This window comes from Ictalurus punctatus, chromosome 10, assembly GCF_001660625.3.
Source record: "Ictalurus punctatus breed USDA103 chromosome 10, Coco_2.0, whole genome shotgun sequence".
Lineage (NCBI taxonomy): Eukaryota > Metazoa > Chordata > Actinopteri > Siluriformes > Ictaluridae > Ictalurus > Ictalurus punctatus.
Window position 1 is genome coordinate 5,056,306 of NC_030425.2, and position 20,002 is coordinate 5,076,307.

General features: G+C 43.3%; 1 protein-coding gene across 1 annotated transcript in view; it reads right to left on the bottom strand.

Moving 5' to 3' along the window:
• Positions 1–144: 144 nt before the first annotated feature.
• grin3bb (glutamate receptor, ionotropic, N-methyl-D-aspartate 3Bb) overlaps positions 145–20,002 on the bottom strand; it is a 61,212-nt gene continuing 41,354 nt past the window's right edge. The window contains exons 4-9 of the mRNA XM_017477617.3: positions 18,902–19,047; positions 16,456–16,571; positions 13,831–13,982; positions 5,601–5,765; positions 2,201–2,268; positions 145–2,008 (exon numbers count right to left, since the gene is read on the bottom strand). Coding sequence (XP_017333106.1) covers positions 1,477–2,008; positions 2,201–2,268; positions 5,601–5,765; positions 13,831–13,982; positions 16,456–16,571; positions 18,902–19,047 — 1,179 coding nt within the window. The 3' untranslated portion in view covers positions 145–1,476. The remainder of the gene's footprint in view (positions 2,009–2,200; positions 2,269–5,600; positions 5,766–13,830; positions 13,983–16,455; positions 16,572–18,901; positions 19,048–20,002) is intronic.

Here is a 20,002-nt window from a genome sequence, read left to right on the forward strand (position 1 = left end):
ATACGCAATGTATATGATCCACTATTAGCTTGGTGCAAATATAACACAGTAAAATGCTGCAAATGAGCATCCTAGCTACTATGATTGGACACACAAAATCTACTTATAAAAGTGAATTATGATTTCAGTATTAATCGTTTGTTAAAAAATCGTAATGATTTTTGGTTTTTTCTTTCTGAAGATGTACGTACAGACATATATTTTCCAAGTCTGACAATAATGCTTGTGATGATGATGATGATGATGATGATTTAGGAGCAACTTACTGGCTAGAGTTCAAACGTTTTACAGTCACAGACCTCCTCGGTACAGAATTATTTGACATTAAAAAGAAAGTGGCCACATTATTTAAACGTGTAGATTAAAATATTTTGGTTATTTATCGGTGACGGAGATTTAAAACAAACGAACCAAAAATTTTTTACTTCCTGTCATTTCCACCATTGTAACCAAATGAGAAGTTCCCCAGGCTTTGCTTCATGGACCCCTGCGGCTTCACTTTGAGGAAAATATTGTAGGATTTTAGGATTTAATTTATGATAAAAATATATATTTTTTCAAATGAAAGTAAGTTGTATCGCTTGCCTGGTCAGGCAGGTGTAGCTTTATAGTTCTTAAAACACATTGAACGCTGTTTAAATGAAGACAGTCTAGGAGTTCTTACCTTCAGGTTTCGAATCGCTGACATAATGGTTGTGATTGAGAGGAAAACGGTCAACAGGGTCACATGGTGACCTCTGACGTAACGCTCGAAACCAGAACGCTGCCCGTGATTGTGGACGAGTTTAAATTTGAACAGGTTTAAAAAAAGCATCCTATAGAGATCCCGTCCGGTTTTCTGACCTCCTGCGATAATATCGAGTCACGACCGCGTTCACCCCGAAGAATTCATAATAACAAACGGTCATTAGCCATTCTTATATTAGACTTTATTTGTGAAAAACATCCAGGCCCAGTTAACAATACTATAATTTCAGATCAAATACTGCATCATTGAAGAAAACATTTAAAACCCACCAAGTGTTTTTTTTTTTTTCTTCTTCTTAACTATTGTCAGATTTTAGGTCATGTTTCAAATCCCCAAGCCAGTTCTCCCATAAACCCCAAAAACACATCCGCAGAGAAGAGCATGTAGAAATCCTGTGCATAATCTCTACACAAGAGGAAACATGACATAGCCATGCTGATGTGTCCTGCCTGATATCCAGAGAGCTTTGGATGTCTCTAGGCCTACATTTCTCTCTTGGGTATTCGTTTCTCATCGGGTGCTGGAGTTCTGAATGGCTTTAGAAAAACGGGCAAATCCGTGTTCCCTTGCTGTTCTCATAAGCCTGACAGTGCCCCAGAGCCTGATGATGCTGTAGCATGAGGACTGCAGCAGATTCTTGGCATCAGTGGAAGCCTTTGGATCGATATCGAAAACCTTCGGTTGTCCGTCGCGGTGTTCCCTCCTGTGCTGCGCCGAAAGCGACGGCATCACCTTTTTCCTTCCAGATCTTTGACGAGGGAGCGGCAAATTGTGGCTGTGACTGTGGGTGGTCCTTCCTGGCTCAGCGGAATCACAGCAGCAGCGCGCTCTTTGGCGAGAGCAGTCTGAAGTTGAGCCCGGCGGGCCAGAGCGTCCCTCAGCTGACCACGGATCTCCTCGATCTTCTCCTGCAGCTGCTCCAGCTCTCCGTCCTTGGGAGGGTCTGTCGAGTGAGGTGGAGAGGATGGGAGTTGCTGTAGAGGCGCCGGCCCACCGTTTTCACACGCTCTCGATACCTGACTTCCACCGGGAACGGATCCGGCTCCGGCTCCAGACGCAGATCCCGAAGCACCCTGACCACCCTCTGCGATTACACGGGCGAGGAGGCGGCGTGTGTTCAGCGTCTCCAGGTTAAAGTGAACCCTCTTGTTGTCCTTGAGCTCTTTGGCTGCCCGGCTGCTCTCGTTGTTCCACTTGGCGAAAGATCCGGGCGGCGGAGGTGGTGGAGGTTGTACCGGCTGGGACTTCTGAATATTACAGCTATACAGAATATAATCAGATTAGTACACCAGCATTAGAAACTGATCCTAAGTTACATTATTAACAATAATAATCAACGTGGAAAAGAGAAAGAAAAAAAAAAAACGTGTGACTTGTGATGGACTTTGTTTAAAAACGAGGCAAAAAGACAGTCGGAATTAAAGTGAGATCTCCACTTTAAAAAGTCAATACCTTTTCTCTGAATTGGCTCTCTGTCGTTTTACGTCCTCGTAAGTCATATTCAGCGCTCGGTGAATTTTCTGTAATAAAACGAGCAATTATCTCAAATGAAAGTGTTCTGCTCTGAAAATCAATAAGACCTGAGAATTATTCATTTATCTTCAGCAAACACTTCATCCTGGTCAAGGTTGCAGTGGACCTGGAGCTTATGCCAGGAACACCAGGGCAGAAATACAGTCTCTCTCACACACACACACACACACGTGCGCACACACACACACAGATCACCTAACGGTAAGTTGGAATAGCCAGTCCACCTACCAACATGGTTTTGAGTAATATATATATATATATATGCTTTTTTTTAATAACGTAATATAATAATGTTTCTAATCATGGTATTATTAAATGACAGGATTGAGTTTTGAACACGTCTTTCTCCTCACTTTGTGCCGTGGAGGTCCCGACCAACCCCCATATCTCACTGACTGACCAACCACCCCCCGTATCTCACTGACCAACCACCCCCGTAACTGACTGACCAACCACCCACTGACCAACCACCCCCCGTATCTCACTGACCAACCACCCACTGACTGACCAACCAACCCCTGTATCTCACTGACCAACCACCCACTGACTGACTGACCAACCACCCCCGTATCTCACTGACCAACCACCCCCGTATCTCACTGACCAACCACCCCCCGTATCTCACTGACCAACCACCCACTGACTGACCAACCACCCCCGTATCTCACTGACCAACCACCCACTGACTGACCAACCACCCCCCGTATCTCACTGACCAACCACCCACTGACTGACCAACCACCCCCGTATCTCACTGACCAACCACCCACTGACTGACCAACCACCCCCGTATCTCACTGACCAACCACCCACTGACCAACCAACCCCTGTATCTCACTGACCAACCAACCCCCGTATCTCACTGACCAACCACCCACTGACTGACCAACCACCCCCGTATCTCACTGACCAACCACCCACTGACTGACCAACCACCCCCCGTATCTCACTGACCAACCACCCACTGACTGACCAACCACCCCCGTATCTCACTGACCAACCACCCACTGACTGACCAACCACCCCCGTATCTCACTGACCAACCACCCACTGACCAACCAACCCCTGTATCTCACTGACCAACCAACCCCTGTATCTCACTGACCAACCACCCCCGTATCTCACTGACCAACCACCCACTGACTGACTGAACAACCACCCACTGACCAACCAACCCCTGTATCTCACTGACCAACCAACCCCTGTATCTCACTGACCAACCAACCCACTGACTGACCAACCAACCCCTGTATCTCACTGACCAGAGATCGCCCTTTTCATTAGGCGTTCTGGAAAGGGTTGCATGCATGTGGTCAGTGCTAAACCCATCCTTGTACAACTAGTCAGTGTCTCAAAGTTTTTCTTTCTGTCCTTTCCACGGCCATGTCTTCTTTAAGGTAAGTCAAATCAATCTCTCTCTCTTGCTCTCTTTCTCTTTCTTTCTTTCTCCCTTTCCTTCCCTCTCTTTCTCTTTCCCTCTCTTTCCTTCCCTCTCTTTCTTTCTTTCCCTCTCTTTCTCTTTCCCTCTCTTTCCTTCCCTCTCTTTCTCTTTCCCTCTCTTTCCTTCCCTCTCTCTCTTTCTCTTTCTTTCTTTCTCCCTTTCCTTCCCTCTCTTTCTCTTTCCCTCTCTTTCCTTCCCTCTCTTTCTTTCTTTCCCTCTTTCCTTCCCTCTCTCTCTTTCTTTCCCTCTCTTTCCTTCCCTCTTTCTCTTTCCTTCGCTCTCTTTCTCTTTCCCTCTCTTTCCTTCCCTCTCTTTCTTTCTTTCCCTCTTTCCTTCCCTCTCTTTCTTTCTTTCCCTCTCTTTCCTTCCCTCTTTTCCTTCTTTCCTTCCCTCTCTCTCTTACTTTCTCTTTCCTTCCCACTCTTTTTCTTCTTTCCTTCCCGCTCTCACTTTCCTTCCCTCTTTTGCTTTCTCTCCTTCCCCCGCTCTCTCTCTTTCTTTCCCTCTCTTTCCTTCCCGCTCTTTTTCTTCTTTCCTTCCCTCTCTCTTACTTTCTCTCTTCCCTCTTTCTTTTTTCCTTCCCACTCTTTCTTTCTCTCTCCTTCCCACTCTCTTTCCTTCCCTCTCTTTCCTTCCATCTTTCTTTCTTTCCTTCCCTCTCTTTCCTTCCCTCTTTTGTTTTCTCTTTCCTTCCCCCTCTCTCTCCTTCCTTCCCACTCTTTCCTTCCCTCTTTTGCTTTCTCTCCTCCCCCCTCTCTTTCTCTCTCTTCCCCTCTCTTTCCTTCCCGCTCTTTTTCTTCTTTCCTTCCCTCTCTTTCCTTCTTTCTCTCTCCTTCCCACTCTCTTTCCTTCCCTCTCTTTCCCCACTCTTTCCTTCCCCTCTCTTTTCATCCCTCTTTCTTTCTCTCTCTTTTCTTCCCCCTCTCTCAGAAGGTTGGAGGTCACCACTGTTGGGCCCTTGATGGAAGCTTTTAAACTGCCTCAGGAGCACTGTATCATGGCTGATCCTGCACTTCCTAACCAGCTGGGATGTGCTATGAAGTGAAGAAAAGAATTTCACTGTAATTACGTGACAAAGAATTGTACGTTTAATTCCACTGTAATGAAATGTTCAAACGCACAGCTCGGGTCAGAGTCTTGCTCACTGCATCAGAGCGAACTGATGGACCTGCGAGAAACCCACAGACCCTGGAAGCACCAAACGACCTGCTTCCACGTTTTTCCACGTTTACACTCTTCTGCCACCAGATGGCAGTCTTTTTCTTTGCAGACTTAAGTTTGGGCACTGCAATAATTAATTAATAAATATGAACATATGTCATACCTTTCAGAATTTGCTACAGATTGTTACTTTTCTCAGTACCGCACAAAACAAACTAAAAAGTTTGGAAAAACAATTACAGGTTATTTAAAGAAAATGTGAAATGGTCATAAAGAACAAGTAACAGAATGACTCCTATTTAAAATAAATAAATAAATAAATAAATATATAGATAGATAGATAGACATAGACAAAATGCCTGGTTATGCTGACTATTTTAAATGTATGAACATGTTCTCAGTTCCACCGCTCTCCTCTCTGGCTTCACATCACTAATCACTAGTGAGAGCACAGGTTCCCATCCCTGCTCCTGGTGCTCCTCTTGTCCTGCACATTTGACTGTTTTCCCTGCTCTCAACACATCTGATCCAACTTAATCCGCTAACTAACTAACAAACGAACCTTTGCGCAAATATAATGACAACTCTAGTGTAAGTCTTAAGGAGCCACGACCATGCTATCATTAAAGCTGCGTTATGCCGACAGTGGGCAGAGTCAAAACCTTACACAGGTGGTCTAGACCCTCGGATAAAGATACGCATACGATGGAGTCTCACCTGGCTGGTATGGAGCCAGTACTTGAATTTCTGCCGACGGCGGATGTGAGGCAGGACCAGACGGTAGAAGGCGTGTTCACCCGCGAGAGTGAGTAACGCCCCAGTCACTCCCACACACAGCAACACGAACAACCCTGAGAAATGCTGGATACCCATCTGCAGCGTCTGCAGGGAGAAGTCACACGTTACAATACTGTTATTTGGATCAGAATCCTAAGAAATACGGAAAATGGAATTACGTCACATGATTATATGCAGCACATTTGGGAAATGTCTAGAAGATGAAGCACTTTTAAACAAACCGCACATTTAGGTATGGGTGAGTGTAGAACATGAGCGTGCGGAGAAACTGTCACGTGAGAAAGCAGTTCACTTCTGCGAGCACTGAGCGCTACCAGGACTACACGTTGTTGGCTCATTTTAAATGAGCGTTCTCGCCGATACCGCTTTGTGCACTTGGCTCGCCCTGACTCGTGCGCTCTCTTGAAGATACTATTTCAAATGGTAGAACAGGGCTGGTTCAGTGGTTAAAGGCTCTGGGTGACTGATCAGAAGGTCAGGAGTTCAAGCCCCAGCGCTGCTGAGCTACCACTGTTGGACCCTTGAGCGAGGCCCTTAACCCTCAATTGCTCAGATGTATAAATGAGATAAATGTAAGTCGCTCTGGATAAACACAGACAGAGCTAAATACAGACTTCTAGGAAGCCCCTGATTGCTAATCTTAAGTAGATTACTCATTTCACTATCCGTATTATTGAGGACCAAAAACATGTACTCGTATTCGGTCTGAAATACTGCATCAATGCATCCCTACTTAGTTATATTATACAGCTTGCCACCATCACCTCTGGCTTGCTCATTAGAGATTGAAATCCACATCTGGATTTCAGTAAAGCTACTGTCACAATGTCTATTGTAAAAAAAAAAAGTGCCATACGAATAACATTGAATTGAATTGAACTGAATGAAAGAATCCAACCATTTTCTGTACTGCTTATCCTACACAGGGTCGCAGGGAGCCTGGGTCCCTGGCAGGGGTGCTGATCCATCGCAGGGCACAATCGCATCCACATTCACACACTATGGACAATTTGGAAACGCCAATCAGCTTACAACGCGTGTCTTTGGACTGGGGGAGGAAACCGGAGTACCCGGAGGAAACCTTCAATGCACAGGGAGAACATGTTTTCTCTTCACACGCAGGGCAGAGGCAGGATTCAAACCCCCAACCCTCGATCTCAGGCAACCGTGCTAAGCCACAATCCCCCCATTGAAAGAATCATGATGTGTAATCATAAGAAACTCTCAGCAATGCACAGACAAGCAGGAAATTAATCCACATGGGACAGATCAATTACAGGCAGCAGATTACATTACCAATATGGACCTACACAGACCTAGGGATAAATAAAGCACTTTATTTCTACTGAAAAGGAACTTTCAGCAAGCTGCTGATTTAAAAAAAAAAAAAAAAAAAAAAAAAAGTGTAAGAATTAAATATATCTGTACAAATGCTCCATGCGTTCCTGAACGTTGTGTGAGATAAGCTGAAGAATGAATGCGCGGATATTGGAAGGCTTTTGTGCAATAGCAGTTCTGAGCCCTAGGTGTCTTGTCTCTGTCAGAGGGATGAAACCTCAAATCCCTTTGAAAAAGCCCCTTTGAAGTGTCCATGCAATACCCCAACCAAGCAGTAGGGGGCATTGTATTTCTGTCAGTCTCAGGGCAGCTGAGGTTTCATCTGTAACATGGTACACAGGATTTATTGCAAAGATGTACAGCGTCCTCTCAAGATGGAGAACGGATCCTACTGACTAGAACTAATTGGAATTGAAAATAATAATAATAACTATGTCTAATTGAAATCGAAGCCATGCTCATATACAACGAGTCTTGGAGTTGTCAAGCAATTTGAAACTCTCAGACCACACACACACACACACACACACACACACACACACACACACACACACACACACACACACACACACACACACACACACACACACACACACACACACACACACACACACACACACACACACACACACACTCACTCCCATTAACAGGAAATTTAGCCTAGCCGATAGACCTACCAGCATGTTTTTGGGAGGTGAGAGGGAACCGGAAAACCCAGAGGAAGCCCACGCATACACAGGAAGAATATGCTAAACTCTGCACAGACAGCAACCCACACTGAACCGGGGACCCCGGAGCAATGCGGCGGCAACGCTACCCGCTGCACCACCGCATAGAGAAAATACTTTGTGTGGTGACTTCATGTAAAACTAATGCGAGATCAATCATGAGAACAATGTTGCCAGGCAACCAGAATATTATGGACGGCGACTAATATCTAGCTAATGACTGACGCGACGGTTTAGTTAGCCAGCATGTTGTCCTTAGGTCTTAGAGAGACAGTGTGAATAAAACAAAATTGTCAGGAATATTAGCGTTTATATTACGTTTACGTAAATTACATCGTAATTACTCTGACCGTGAACTTCATTTCCATGGGTTTGGCCACCCTGCTGAAAAGAAAAAAAAAAAAAAAAAAAAAAACCCCAACAGAAACCATGACAGAAATTCTAATGGTTTCTACTACAAATACCATTACAACCATTACAAATTCTATGAGGGTTTTTTTTTTTCCTCAGTAGGGCACATTGGGCTGTTTCCATTATAAATACCATTACAAACCATCAGCTAACCATTACCTTTACTGGTCCTTAATGATATCCACGACACATAACATGCCACCAACAGAAGGCAACCACTTACCAGTAGAGACCCACAGGGACCATTACAGTTGCCATTAAAACCAATAGCATTCCCATTATAACCATTACAAATTCTATAAGGGTTTGTATTGGTTTTTTTTTCCAGTAGGGCACAATGGGCTGTTTCCATTATAAATACCATTACAAACCATCAGAAAACCATTAAAACCATTACCTTTACGGATCCGTAATGATATCCACGAGACATAACATGCCACCAATAGAAGGCAACCAATTACCAGGGACCATTACGGTTGCCATTAAAACCAATACCCATTATGGTAAATAGTCTGCACTTATATAGCGCTTTTATCCAAAGCGCTTTACACTGTGTCTCATTCACCCACTCACACACACACACACACACCAGTGGTAGCAGAGCTGCCATGCAAGGCGCTAACTTGCTATTGGGAGCAACTCGGGGTTTAGTGTCTCACCCAAGGACACTTCGGTATGTGGAGTCACGTGGGCCGGGAATCGAACCGCCAACTGTACGATTAGCGTACAACCCGCTCTACCACCTGATCCACAACCGCCCCGCCCATTATAACCATTACAAACATTATGAGAGTTTCTATTGTCTGTTTTTGTTTTTTTCAGCAGGCCACATTCAGATGTCAAAAAATGTCAACTTCTGAAGTAGTAAATACCACAAAAACTGGTATATATATATATATATATATAAAAAAAAACCCTGTAAAGACTGCAACATTTTCAACACATCAAAAGCAACACCGTCTGCTTGTGCACACATGAATAGCGCATCAGCTTTGACCCACCTACACGCTTATCAACTCAAACCTATTGATTTACTTCTTCCCAAGATTTCACATGACTGCCAATGAGCCACTCTACACTGCATACTTTCTTACTAGCTAGCACATTGGATGCTAGCTAGCAGAGTAGGAGCTTGTAGTTATGTTAATCGAGGTCAGCAGGTTAACCTTCATGGTACAGTAATATTTTACACACCAAAAAGCCAGTACAACTGACTGAACATTCATGTCAGCAGAGAGGTTTCTGAAGGATAACTAGCATCAGAATCCTAATATTACATTTATTAACTCATTTGGCAAATGATGCCGTTTTTCCTTCACGATTTACGATTATTTTGCAGTTCAATCATAAACATTCACCTTTTTGGATTTCATTTTATATCATATATCAACATACATTTCATGTGTTTTTGCCAATCCGTGCGTCTGAGCAGCATTCAGCGCCGTACATAATAAGATTTTTTTAAATTTGTATTTTATTTGATATAAATCCGAGAATAAACACTGTGAAATGATGGTCTCCGTCCGAGGACTAGTTTTAGATTATGAAGAAAACGGAACATAAATCCCCGAGACGTCTTGCACGGAGTGTTTTGTTTTTTTTTTTTCTTTAATTAACAAAGGATGACCATAAATAGCTTCACCATTGTGTCTTGGTCACAAACGACTCCAATGTCACAATGTGAAAATGGAGAACGAGAACGGAGGAGGAAATCTCTCGGGAATGGCGGGTGCCTCCTCCGCTCCGTTTGACCCGAGGTCGTCAGCAAAGGAGCTGGAGAAGACCGCAGTAGAATACCGACTCCCCGCCTTCAGTGGTCCTTCAAATCCTCTATTCCTGATAAGATCGGACTTTGGTTCGCTGATCACACTGCCCAGGTCAAGCTCTATTTCTAAACCACTTCGGGAAAAGAATTTCGATCCCGTGGCTGCACATGTCACCGCCCTCTGTGCCTCTGATCCTGAAAGAGTGAGCCCTTCTCTGAGATTAGGTCCACAAAAAAAAAAAAAACAATTTGTAACTGAATCAATAATATAGTATAATACTGTTAGAAAAAAAAAACGATACCAGAAATGTTTTGAAATATGAACGTCAGCAATACTGACATAACCGGCTCTTTATTAATGAAACCAATTACTCACCAATCAACTGCCCATAATTCACTTTATTCATCTAGGAATTCCTGATTGTTTCATTCACTGGTTCTAGAATTCACATAATACCAGTTTGGTTGTGCCAGATTTACATTAAGGCGAAAGCTAAGCACAATGACTCCTGAAAAACAATGTTCCTCGCTTAGGATTTCTTGCTTTCACGGCCATGACCCAGACTCCATTTCAGGGTCAGGGAACCAGGTACAGCACAATATGTCCAGGTTTAAAAAAAAACAAAAAAAACAAGCTGTTCTTTAAGCCGGATTTGATCCGATGACCCAAAAAAAAAAAAACCCAACCCCAACCATATTAACACCTACAATCCTCCTTAGGATTGAGTGAAAACACAAGGCCGATGTGTTTGGTGCACTTCTCGAGCTCTTCAAACGATCTCCCAACACCCTGCCACTTTATCAATGTCTAGCGGATGCCATTAAAAGCAGGAGGATTTCAAAATGGAACGATAAGCATAATCGTTTTAGCTGAGGCCATGGTAATTTTGCCCTCAATTAACTGCGAATTTTTTTTGCACGCTGGGGTACATATTTCGGAAGCGTGACGTTAACGTACTGGCGGAGGAGATTACAGGAGCCTCTCAAGGTCATTACAAATGCCAAAGGATTAATAAGATCTCAATATGTCATTTACTCCAGGATCGGAAGGCTTTGTTTTTATACCTAATCGAGAGCACGCGTCTGACGAGAGATGATGACGATATAGCAGAACTTTCTATAGCAGGAACTCAATATGACAAAGGAACTGACGCTGAGGATGAAGGTCTGCATTGTATTGACATGAAGGTCGATCTGGACAAGGCAGAAAAGACACATTTATTTAAAAAAAAAAAAATATATATATATATGGTTGGTTTGTTGAATGTTCAATAATTGGCTACCTGGGTATAACTGTGTCCCAGAGCAGATGGCATAAGCTTTATCTTCATATGTTTTCTGCTCTCCCCCCGCCCCTCCCAGTCTTTCTTTAAAACATCTCCGTGGCATTGTTTGATCAGGTTAAACAGCAAATAATTGCACAATAACATGGTCCAGTGGCTCATGACAGATGGCCTGCAGTTACATCTGTGCAGACGAAGGGGGAATATTCCCCTGTTATCCTGTTAGCAATAGGAGTTATAAATAACTTACTTAGAAAGGAGTTAAATCTATACTATATGGAATTTCCACTGGGTACAAACTTGGATATGATTTGTTGAGCTTTCGTTCATAGAAATATTGCAATCGTGTGTGTTTTTTTCTTTCTTTTTTTCCTTTTCCTTCAAATAACTGGCTTTAAGCAGGGACAGATTAACAACCATGCCAACTGGGAACGTGCCCAGCAGCCTCGGCCACTAGGGGGCCATCATGAGCATAGATTTGAAATGAAAAATTAGACTAGATTAGTCCAGGGGTTCCCAAATGGACATTATGAATTTTCCTCAACCTCAAGCTTTGACTATTTCTTTCAATTCCATTTTTATAATGTAGGACTACTGTAACACGAGCCTTTTATTATGTCAGTCACATAAATGTAACACAAGTGGCTACAAACCAAAGGAGTATTCCATGCACCAGTCTAGTGGGAAGGGTGAGTTCACATTTCTTGACATACCTCCAGCTTCGAATGATACATAAGGAATAAAACATGATGGGGTGTGTCGTGTTCAGCCTGGTTTATACTTTATATGCTTTAGACGTATGACTTTTCACGTGCGTGGCAAGCGCTCACAAGCTCTGCTTTCCACCATTGTTGTGATTATTATTATTCTGAACCGTGTCTCAAATCGCAAACTCCGACTTTATACGGTGGCGAGAAAAAGTACGCGAACCCTTTGGAATTAGTTGCGTCTGCAATAATCGGTCTTAAAACGTGATCTCAACCTAATCAAAGTGTAGACGTAGTGTTGTTAGTTTAAGCACACTAACAACAAACAATTCTAATCGGTCATATCTTTACTGAACACATCCCGTTAAACATTTACAGTGCTGTGGAAAAAAGGAAGAGAACACTTAGATTGATCCTCCTTTGGTAGCAGTAATCTCAACCGAGCATTTCCAGTGGCTGTGGGTTAGACCTGCACAACGTTCAGAAGGAATTTTGGACCACTCTTCCTTATAGAACTGCTTCAGCTCAGCCATATTCTTAGGAATATATAATAATATAATATCTCTTGCAGTCATTCCACAGCATCTCAATGGGGTTAAGGTCTGGGTTCTGACTGGACCACTCCAAAAGGCGGATTATTTTTGTTGTTGTTGTTTTTTTTTTTAAGGTATTCTCTAGTGCAAGGGTTCACAAACTTTTCCAGGGCGATGCCCCTCAAATGGCATTAACATTTGACCGACGCCCCCCTTATTTATGCAAGATGTCTTTAAAACACATTAAAATACAGACTTCTAAATATATCCCCCTTTTTTTTTTTTTTATTAATAATTACATCTTTACATTACATTAGGAATTGATTGTGTGTGTGTGTGTGTGTGTGGTTGTCTGAGAGTGAGAAAGAAAAAAATCGTGTATTTATTTATTTTTCGCATCAAATTGTTGAGGCCCCCCGGGCGCCCCCGGCAGCCTCCAAGGGGGCCCCCACTGCTCTAGTGGATTTACTTTGATGTTTAGGATCATTGTCCTGCGGCATCACCCGACTTCTACTGAGCTTCCACTGTTGCGCAGCCACCCTGATCTTCTCCTCTTGGGTATCTTGATAAACATGGGAGTTCAGTTTTCTCTTCATGATGGCAAGTGATCCAGGCTCTAAAGCAGCAAATCAGCCCCAAACCACGATGCCCCGCCCACCGAACTGAACCGTTGGGATGATGATGTCATGTTGGTATGCGGTGCCCTTCAACTCAATGAGAACTCTGTAGTGTGCGCGTTGAGCTCCACTTCTAGGCAGAGTATCCAGACTACTAAGTCGTCCCCATTTACATACAGTCTGTCCAACAGTGGAGAGATGGATATCTAAGCTCTTTCAGAGAACTTTGTAACCCTTTCCATCTTCATGCAACTCAACAATTCTTGAACGTAGGTCTTCTGAGATCTGTTTTTTTCTCCTTCGCGTCAGCAGATGCTTCTTGCGAACGGCAAGAACGTGCTTCTTAGAAGTCAAAGTAGCGCTAACCCACACGTCCGATCTCGTCCCGTCGATCGGACCCCGGGTTCGCCGACGTTTCTCGGAGTCAGTAGTACAGGGCGTCACGCATTTTTTCCCCCCGACCTATATGTATATGTACAAAACAGTACAATCATTCGTGTGCTATTAGTTCAGACAGAGCGCGTTTGTTGATCGGTGTAAAACACGTGAAAATCCAACTCGATTTTAAGTCAAATGTATAAATGAACGCCGGTCCGCATACCTTTTCGTACCACTGTATTCGAAACTGTTTACTGCTCTACAAAACCCAACAGACAGGTAATCAGTATTCTGACGAGGTGCCTAGGATTTTGTAATCCATCACGAGGATTAGGATTTCGGAAGCGCAATTCTATCCCGGTGAAAATGCAGGAAGCTGTCAATCTCACCTCCGTCATGGCGAAGACTCTCTTTCCACAGGGTACCACTTTGTACCACTTGTCGTGCAGCATGTCCATGTAGCCGTCGGATTTGTAGCGGCTGATGAATTCTGAAATGTTAGACGTGAGAGGCGAGTTCTGGGGCAGTCCGATCCCATAACCTGCCGACAAAAAAACAGAACAGTACGCGGGTCAGTCCGGGCCGCAATCGAGCTGCGAACGCAGTGCTATTTATTCCATCTCGAGCGTAAACACCGAAGGTGAGTCAATGACAGAGTGGGAGTTAGAGAAACACTGGCAGGACCACGTGCTCATACATTCCCTCCCTGTCAAAACCAAGCAACGAGCTGAACCGTACAGAGATTTGAGAACAGATTTCCCTGTTCAACACCATTAAGCCAAACAAATATGTTCCCCGTTTGTTTCTTTACCAAGAGTGACGATTTGAGTGCGCATACCAGCTTTTGTTTTAATCCGAGCCATATTCATGCCTTCCAGCCCTGGATCACACCAATAATTTAAGCTCCGTCTTTTGAAAATCGGTAGAGGACCGAATAAACACTCTGACTGTACGAGACAGCAGTGCAAGATGAAAATCAGGCCACAAGCAATCAGGACAGTCGTGATATAATTAACGCAGAGAAGACATGAGCACTGTGCGGACCGGTCTAACTGAACCAGGTATCCTGAGATGTCTTTTCATCTTGAGGGCTGTAAACGGTCGAATGAAGGTTAACAACAACAATAAGAAGACGAAAGGCGCAATTATCGTTTTAATCTCAGCTCAGGGTCGGGCTTGTAAAATGGAGAAACTTTAAACTAGTTGGCCGGAGCGGGACGTTTATTCTTCTTCCTCCCTATCGAAGTTTCGTCCTCTTTCTCCCCCGGAGAGAACGGTGGAACCGTTCCCGTACCTTTTTTTTTTGGTAAACAACCTGTTCCTGTTCTCAGAGCTTGAATAGCGCCCAAAAAAAGTCTCATGAAAGAAATCCTCCAGACAAATTTCAAAGCTGGTGAGCTATGAAATACGCTCAGGAGTTTAAAATATGAAAACACGAGATGAGAACATCCCTTCGTTCTAACTCTCACTCCCCATTTCTATCTCTCTTTCTTTTCATTCCAAAAACAGGGACGCACGCCTACCAGTGCGGGTTTAGAACCGGAAAAAACGGCGCTCGTCTCGACGTGTCTGGAAGACCCACGCGAGTTAAAAACACGTGCCATCGGGTTTGCAAACTGATTGCCTCAACTAAAATTTCAGTGAAGTATCTGGAGTCCTACGAAGGTTAAACTGCAACGTTACAAAAAAGGAAATGTCCCTGCAATGTTCAGTATTAAAGCGCACCTATTAGGGTTTTTGATCCCATACAATAGATTTACACGCACCCGAGGTCAAAAAAACACTTTAAACGTGCTCATAATTTAAACTGCAGAATGACCTTTTTCTCCCCAGTGTCACAAACGACTCCTTAAATGATCCGTTCTAAAGGATTCGTTCTAAACTCCTCCTTTCAGAAAGCGTACTCTGCTCTGATTGGTCAGACGTCCCAGTCTGTTGTGATCGGTCTAGCGCTGTCAGCGAGCAGCCGATGAACGCCAGAGGCGGGGTTTTGTGTTACAAACCTACGTAGGTTAGTACAGGAAGTAAAGTCTGGAATCACTAACGAGTCGTTTCAGCTGTTCAGAATCGACTCCTTCTGTCGGGAGTCGATGACTCCGTTTGTCGTGCGCTTAGATTTGTGAAACTTTGCAGACGTTTTTACATTCACAAACAGCTCGATAACACACTACATGGGAGGTAATACCTAAAAAACCATAACAGGTGGACTTTAAGGAAACATTATGGGATGTTCAGTGTTGAGTTTGCGACTAACTGCTGCAGCAGTGTTGTAGACACTTTTTTTGTTATATAAAAACATTACACCAGAAAACCTGACAGACTGAGGATTATATATATATATATATATATATATATATATATATATATATATATATATATATATATATATATATATATATATATATATATATTTTAAACACCTTTTGGTTTGAAGACATTCTGACATTTTAGAAAAAGTTTGGCTTTCCCCACTCATTCATTCATTTCCAGTAACTACTTTATCTTAGTCAGTTTACACACTCGACTTCACCACAGGACACTATACACACAAACACACATACTCACACACTCATTCACACCTACAGGCAATTTACCACAGAAAGGTGGATTTCCTGTATATTTTTGTGAGGTTGGTGCGAACCGGAGAACCTGCTGCCGATCGCCCTTGTTAACCGAACGCGCCCAACGCTTTCTCCGAAATGTCCCAACGTTTACCTGTACTAACAAAGCCTATCCATTCTAGGGTTAATCACGCTCCATCTCTAACCGTCCTTCCCATTCCAGCTGTTTCCCAAACAATCATTTCACACTGCTTTTAGACATCCTAACCCCCGCTGTTAGTTATCCTCTTACACCATAGCAGTGTTTCGCTGATAACAGGATACATATTGCGCAATAGAATATATACTTAATTCTATCAAACCTACAGGATATTGCTTTGCACGTGCGCACGACGTGACCCAGATGACGAAGATATTGCTAAGGAGGTTCAGATAGAGAAGCGTGTTTCTAACCTTCGATAGCGAAGGGTTTGCCGACAGTCAACAGCTTACAGTCGGCATCGATGGATACTTCGTAGTCCAGCAGAGCTTTGTCCATGATGAAAGCATCAAGCTTAGGGGGATCTGTCCTTCACAACACAAAGAGAGAAGGATTATAAAACTGCATGCGCATGTACACACACACACACACACACCTTCCCTACATGGCTATTCTTTGTTTGATTAAATATACCCAGCAAGGTTTTCATCAGTCAGACTCGGCCTCCCTGTCAGATGCAAATGGACCCATCATCATTTGTCCAGGCTAACTGTTCCTAAGCAAGCGCAGCCATAAATCTAGTGTCACCCTTAACGAGATGGAAAATTAATACACAGCAATGCACAATAGACGGATCAAATTCCTAGAGCGGCTATAAGGACGGCAGCACAATCGTTGATTAAAGAGCTATCATGCTAAAGAGTTTAGCCAGCTGGAGAGACTTTTTTACGCATCCGACATTTTCTATTTTCTAACAACTTCTGTCAGGTCATTGAATCGTGCAGAAAGAGAACGTATTCGTTTTTCATCCCACGTGAACAGCACGTCCAGGTCTGCGCGGAAAGAACTGACAAAAGGCGTATACAGTACATCACGTTTGCTTTTAAAGGCAAAATACGGCTTCCGATGTACGATTATAATTCCCGGCTCCCGATACGACCGTTTTATTGGGTTTGTCGAACCCACTACACATGAAGAGAGTACACCGATTGATAACAAATTTGGCACCCAGCTGGTAACTCGGACCATTTTTCTGTTTTATCGGGTCCTTTTAAGTTCTTACTCTCATACAAGCACAGATATTTTCAAACTAGTGTCACAATACCACCGGCTACCGGAGAGAATAAATACATTAGAATGAAATGACAAAAAAAAAAGACACATGGCTGCTCATAAATGCTTACAGTTATGATGTGCGTTCATCTTTGTAATTTGTAAGATTACGGGGATTTGCTTTGTTACGAGGCCAAGTTCAGCTCAGCTGCATGAACACTCCAAACCAATACCAACTAGAAACAGGAAGTAAACTGAATCGAAACAAAGGTAGGAACAAAGACTGTGCTCTCTATTTTTTTAATAATATATATATACACACACACACATACATACACATATATATATATATATATATATATATATATATATATATAGGCCTGGACTGCCAAATATATGCAAAGGAACCAGTCATGGATACACACACACACACATACACACATATCCTGAATCAGTGTCACAGACTTCAGCACAGCAACAACAAAGAAGACACAGGTGTGAGCAGACAGGGAGTCCCAGACCTTCTCCCTGCATAGAATAATAAACATCCAGAGAGAGACGGGGAGAAAATTTTGGACCTTATTTATTCCAATGCCTGCTACTGTCAATATTAAGGTACCGGTTTCTTCCCTGATCTGATAAGAACTCCTGTTAATAACTAAGCAACAAAGTAAAGACGGGGGCATGCCGTTATTGGAAGCTGATCAACAACGAGGTGGTGTGACGCCATTGCCTTCCAGAACGATTTGCCAAGGACACCACGTTGTACTTTTTATCCGTTCAAAGTGAAACGTTGAACGTACTGTAATGGAACGTCCGTGAAACATGCTCCCGATATTACTCCGCTATACTAACCGACAACGACAGGTCGGTATTATGGGAAACAATGCCGCTGTTAAATCGACACCGTCGGAACGATCAAGATTCGGGAATTCGACCTCGCTGTGGCGTTATTAATATCACGACATCGCACGGGCAAGAGCTCGGTTGTACTGAATGATTTGTGAATAGGCGAATCGCAGAGTCTCAGAGGACACAGGTGTTCGGTACACCAGCACAATTGCATTTCTATAAACAAAGAAATGAATATCAACTTACTGACATTTCAGACACAATATGGCCAATTATCTATTTATTTTTTTGCTCTGGTAATTAAACTAGTTCCCAAACAAGCCACAACTGGATAGAGTGCTACGTGATACAAATGGTAAATGGTCTGCACTTATATAGCGCTTTACACTGCGGCTCATTCACCCATTCACACACTCACACGCCAACGGTAGCAGAGCTGCCACGCAAGGCGCTAACTTGCCGTCGGGAGCAACGTGGGGTTCAGTGTCTTTCCCAAAAACAGTTCGTATGCGGAGTCACGTGGGCCGGGAATCGAACCTCTAACCGTACGATTAGTCGACAACCCGCTCTACCACCTGACCCACAGCTAACAATGAAATGTCCCAGTGCTTTTATACTAGACATCAGCGCTCTATCTATACTAGATATAACCGTCGCATCATAACCAATACGACTCAAATCAAACAGTACACTCGACGGAAGCTTAACCGAAGGTTGAATTTTTACAATGTTTCCATTTTGCCATTAAAACAGTAGAGTATTCGGTTGGTTTCACCGAAAGCCGTGATCTCTTACTTGAGGGTAGCGACACCGTCCGGAGTGGTCGGCTCGTTGAATCTCCTCATATATTCGTGCATTTCGGGGAAGCTTTTCTTCATGTAGTCCTCAGCGCTGCTTTCACGTACAGTGCCAAAGCGGAACCCATGGGAAGAGTGCTGGAGCTGGAGACACGTGGATTAACAAACGCAATACAGTCAAGAACAACCACCTCGATCACAACTGATTACGTCGGGCAAACAAACCTCGCTAAACCGCAGCATACGGCTGGGATGATAAACATGCACGGAACGTGTCTGAACACGAGGCACTCCAGATTATTTCCAGACCAGATCGATTCTTTGTCGTACAAAGATGTAGTCTGATTTACCCAGGGCATCACGGTGTGCCCTGCTGTAATGAACTATGCTTTATCACGTTAAAGCATAAACCACAGATTTTGTGCTTTCATCTTCTCTCCACGTTGTTTTTTTTTTTTTGGGTAAGTCTATTATAAATGCAGTTGCTGTTTCAGGTATGCAGGGTGTGGTTAGAGCACGTTACGCTATCGAGAACATCTGTAACATCATAACACAACTTGAGGTCCCTACATAAGAGCACACGGTATGTAATAAAACTTCCTTAAAGCACGTTAAAAACAGTGCCTTTTAGGCGCGACTTTTTTGGCAGGTAAAGACTACTTTACGTTACGTTCATGCTAAAATCTGTCATTTCGCAGGTTGACTGCTGTGCAGAAAGGGCTTGGACAGTCATGTGTGTTTTCTCTCTCTGTTTGTTGTATCGAACACAATATGACACACAATAGAATAGAGCGTACACTGCCTGCAAAACGGTCTGGGGACGTGTCATGTTTCAAACTGCTTTGGTAAGTACGTGACATAGTAAAAGTGTAACCAGGTTTGTTTTTGGGGTATTTATGGTTAAATCGTATTGGAATAAAAATGATTCTTTTAACAGATCATTATTTCACACACTTTCTTTATACAAAGGGATCGGCAATGCTCTGCCAGGTTTCCTGGAGGATTCTTTCAGGGTGAGGTGGAATGATTGGTCCGGCCGTTCTACCGCTAATAGCGTTGCCTCCTTCCTGTCTTGCATCATCCATCCACTTTCTGTATT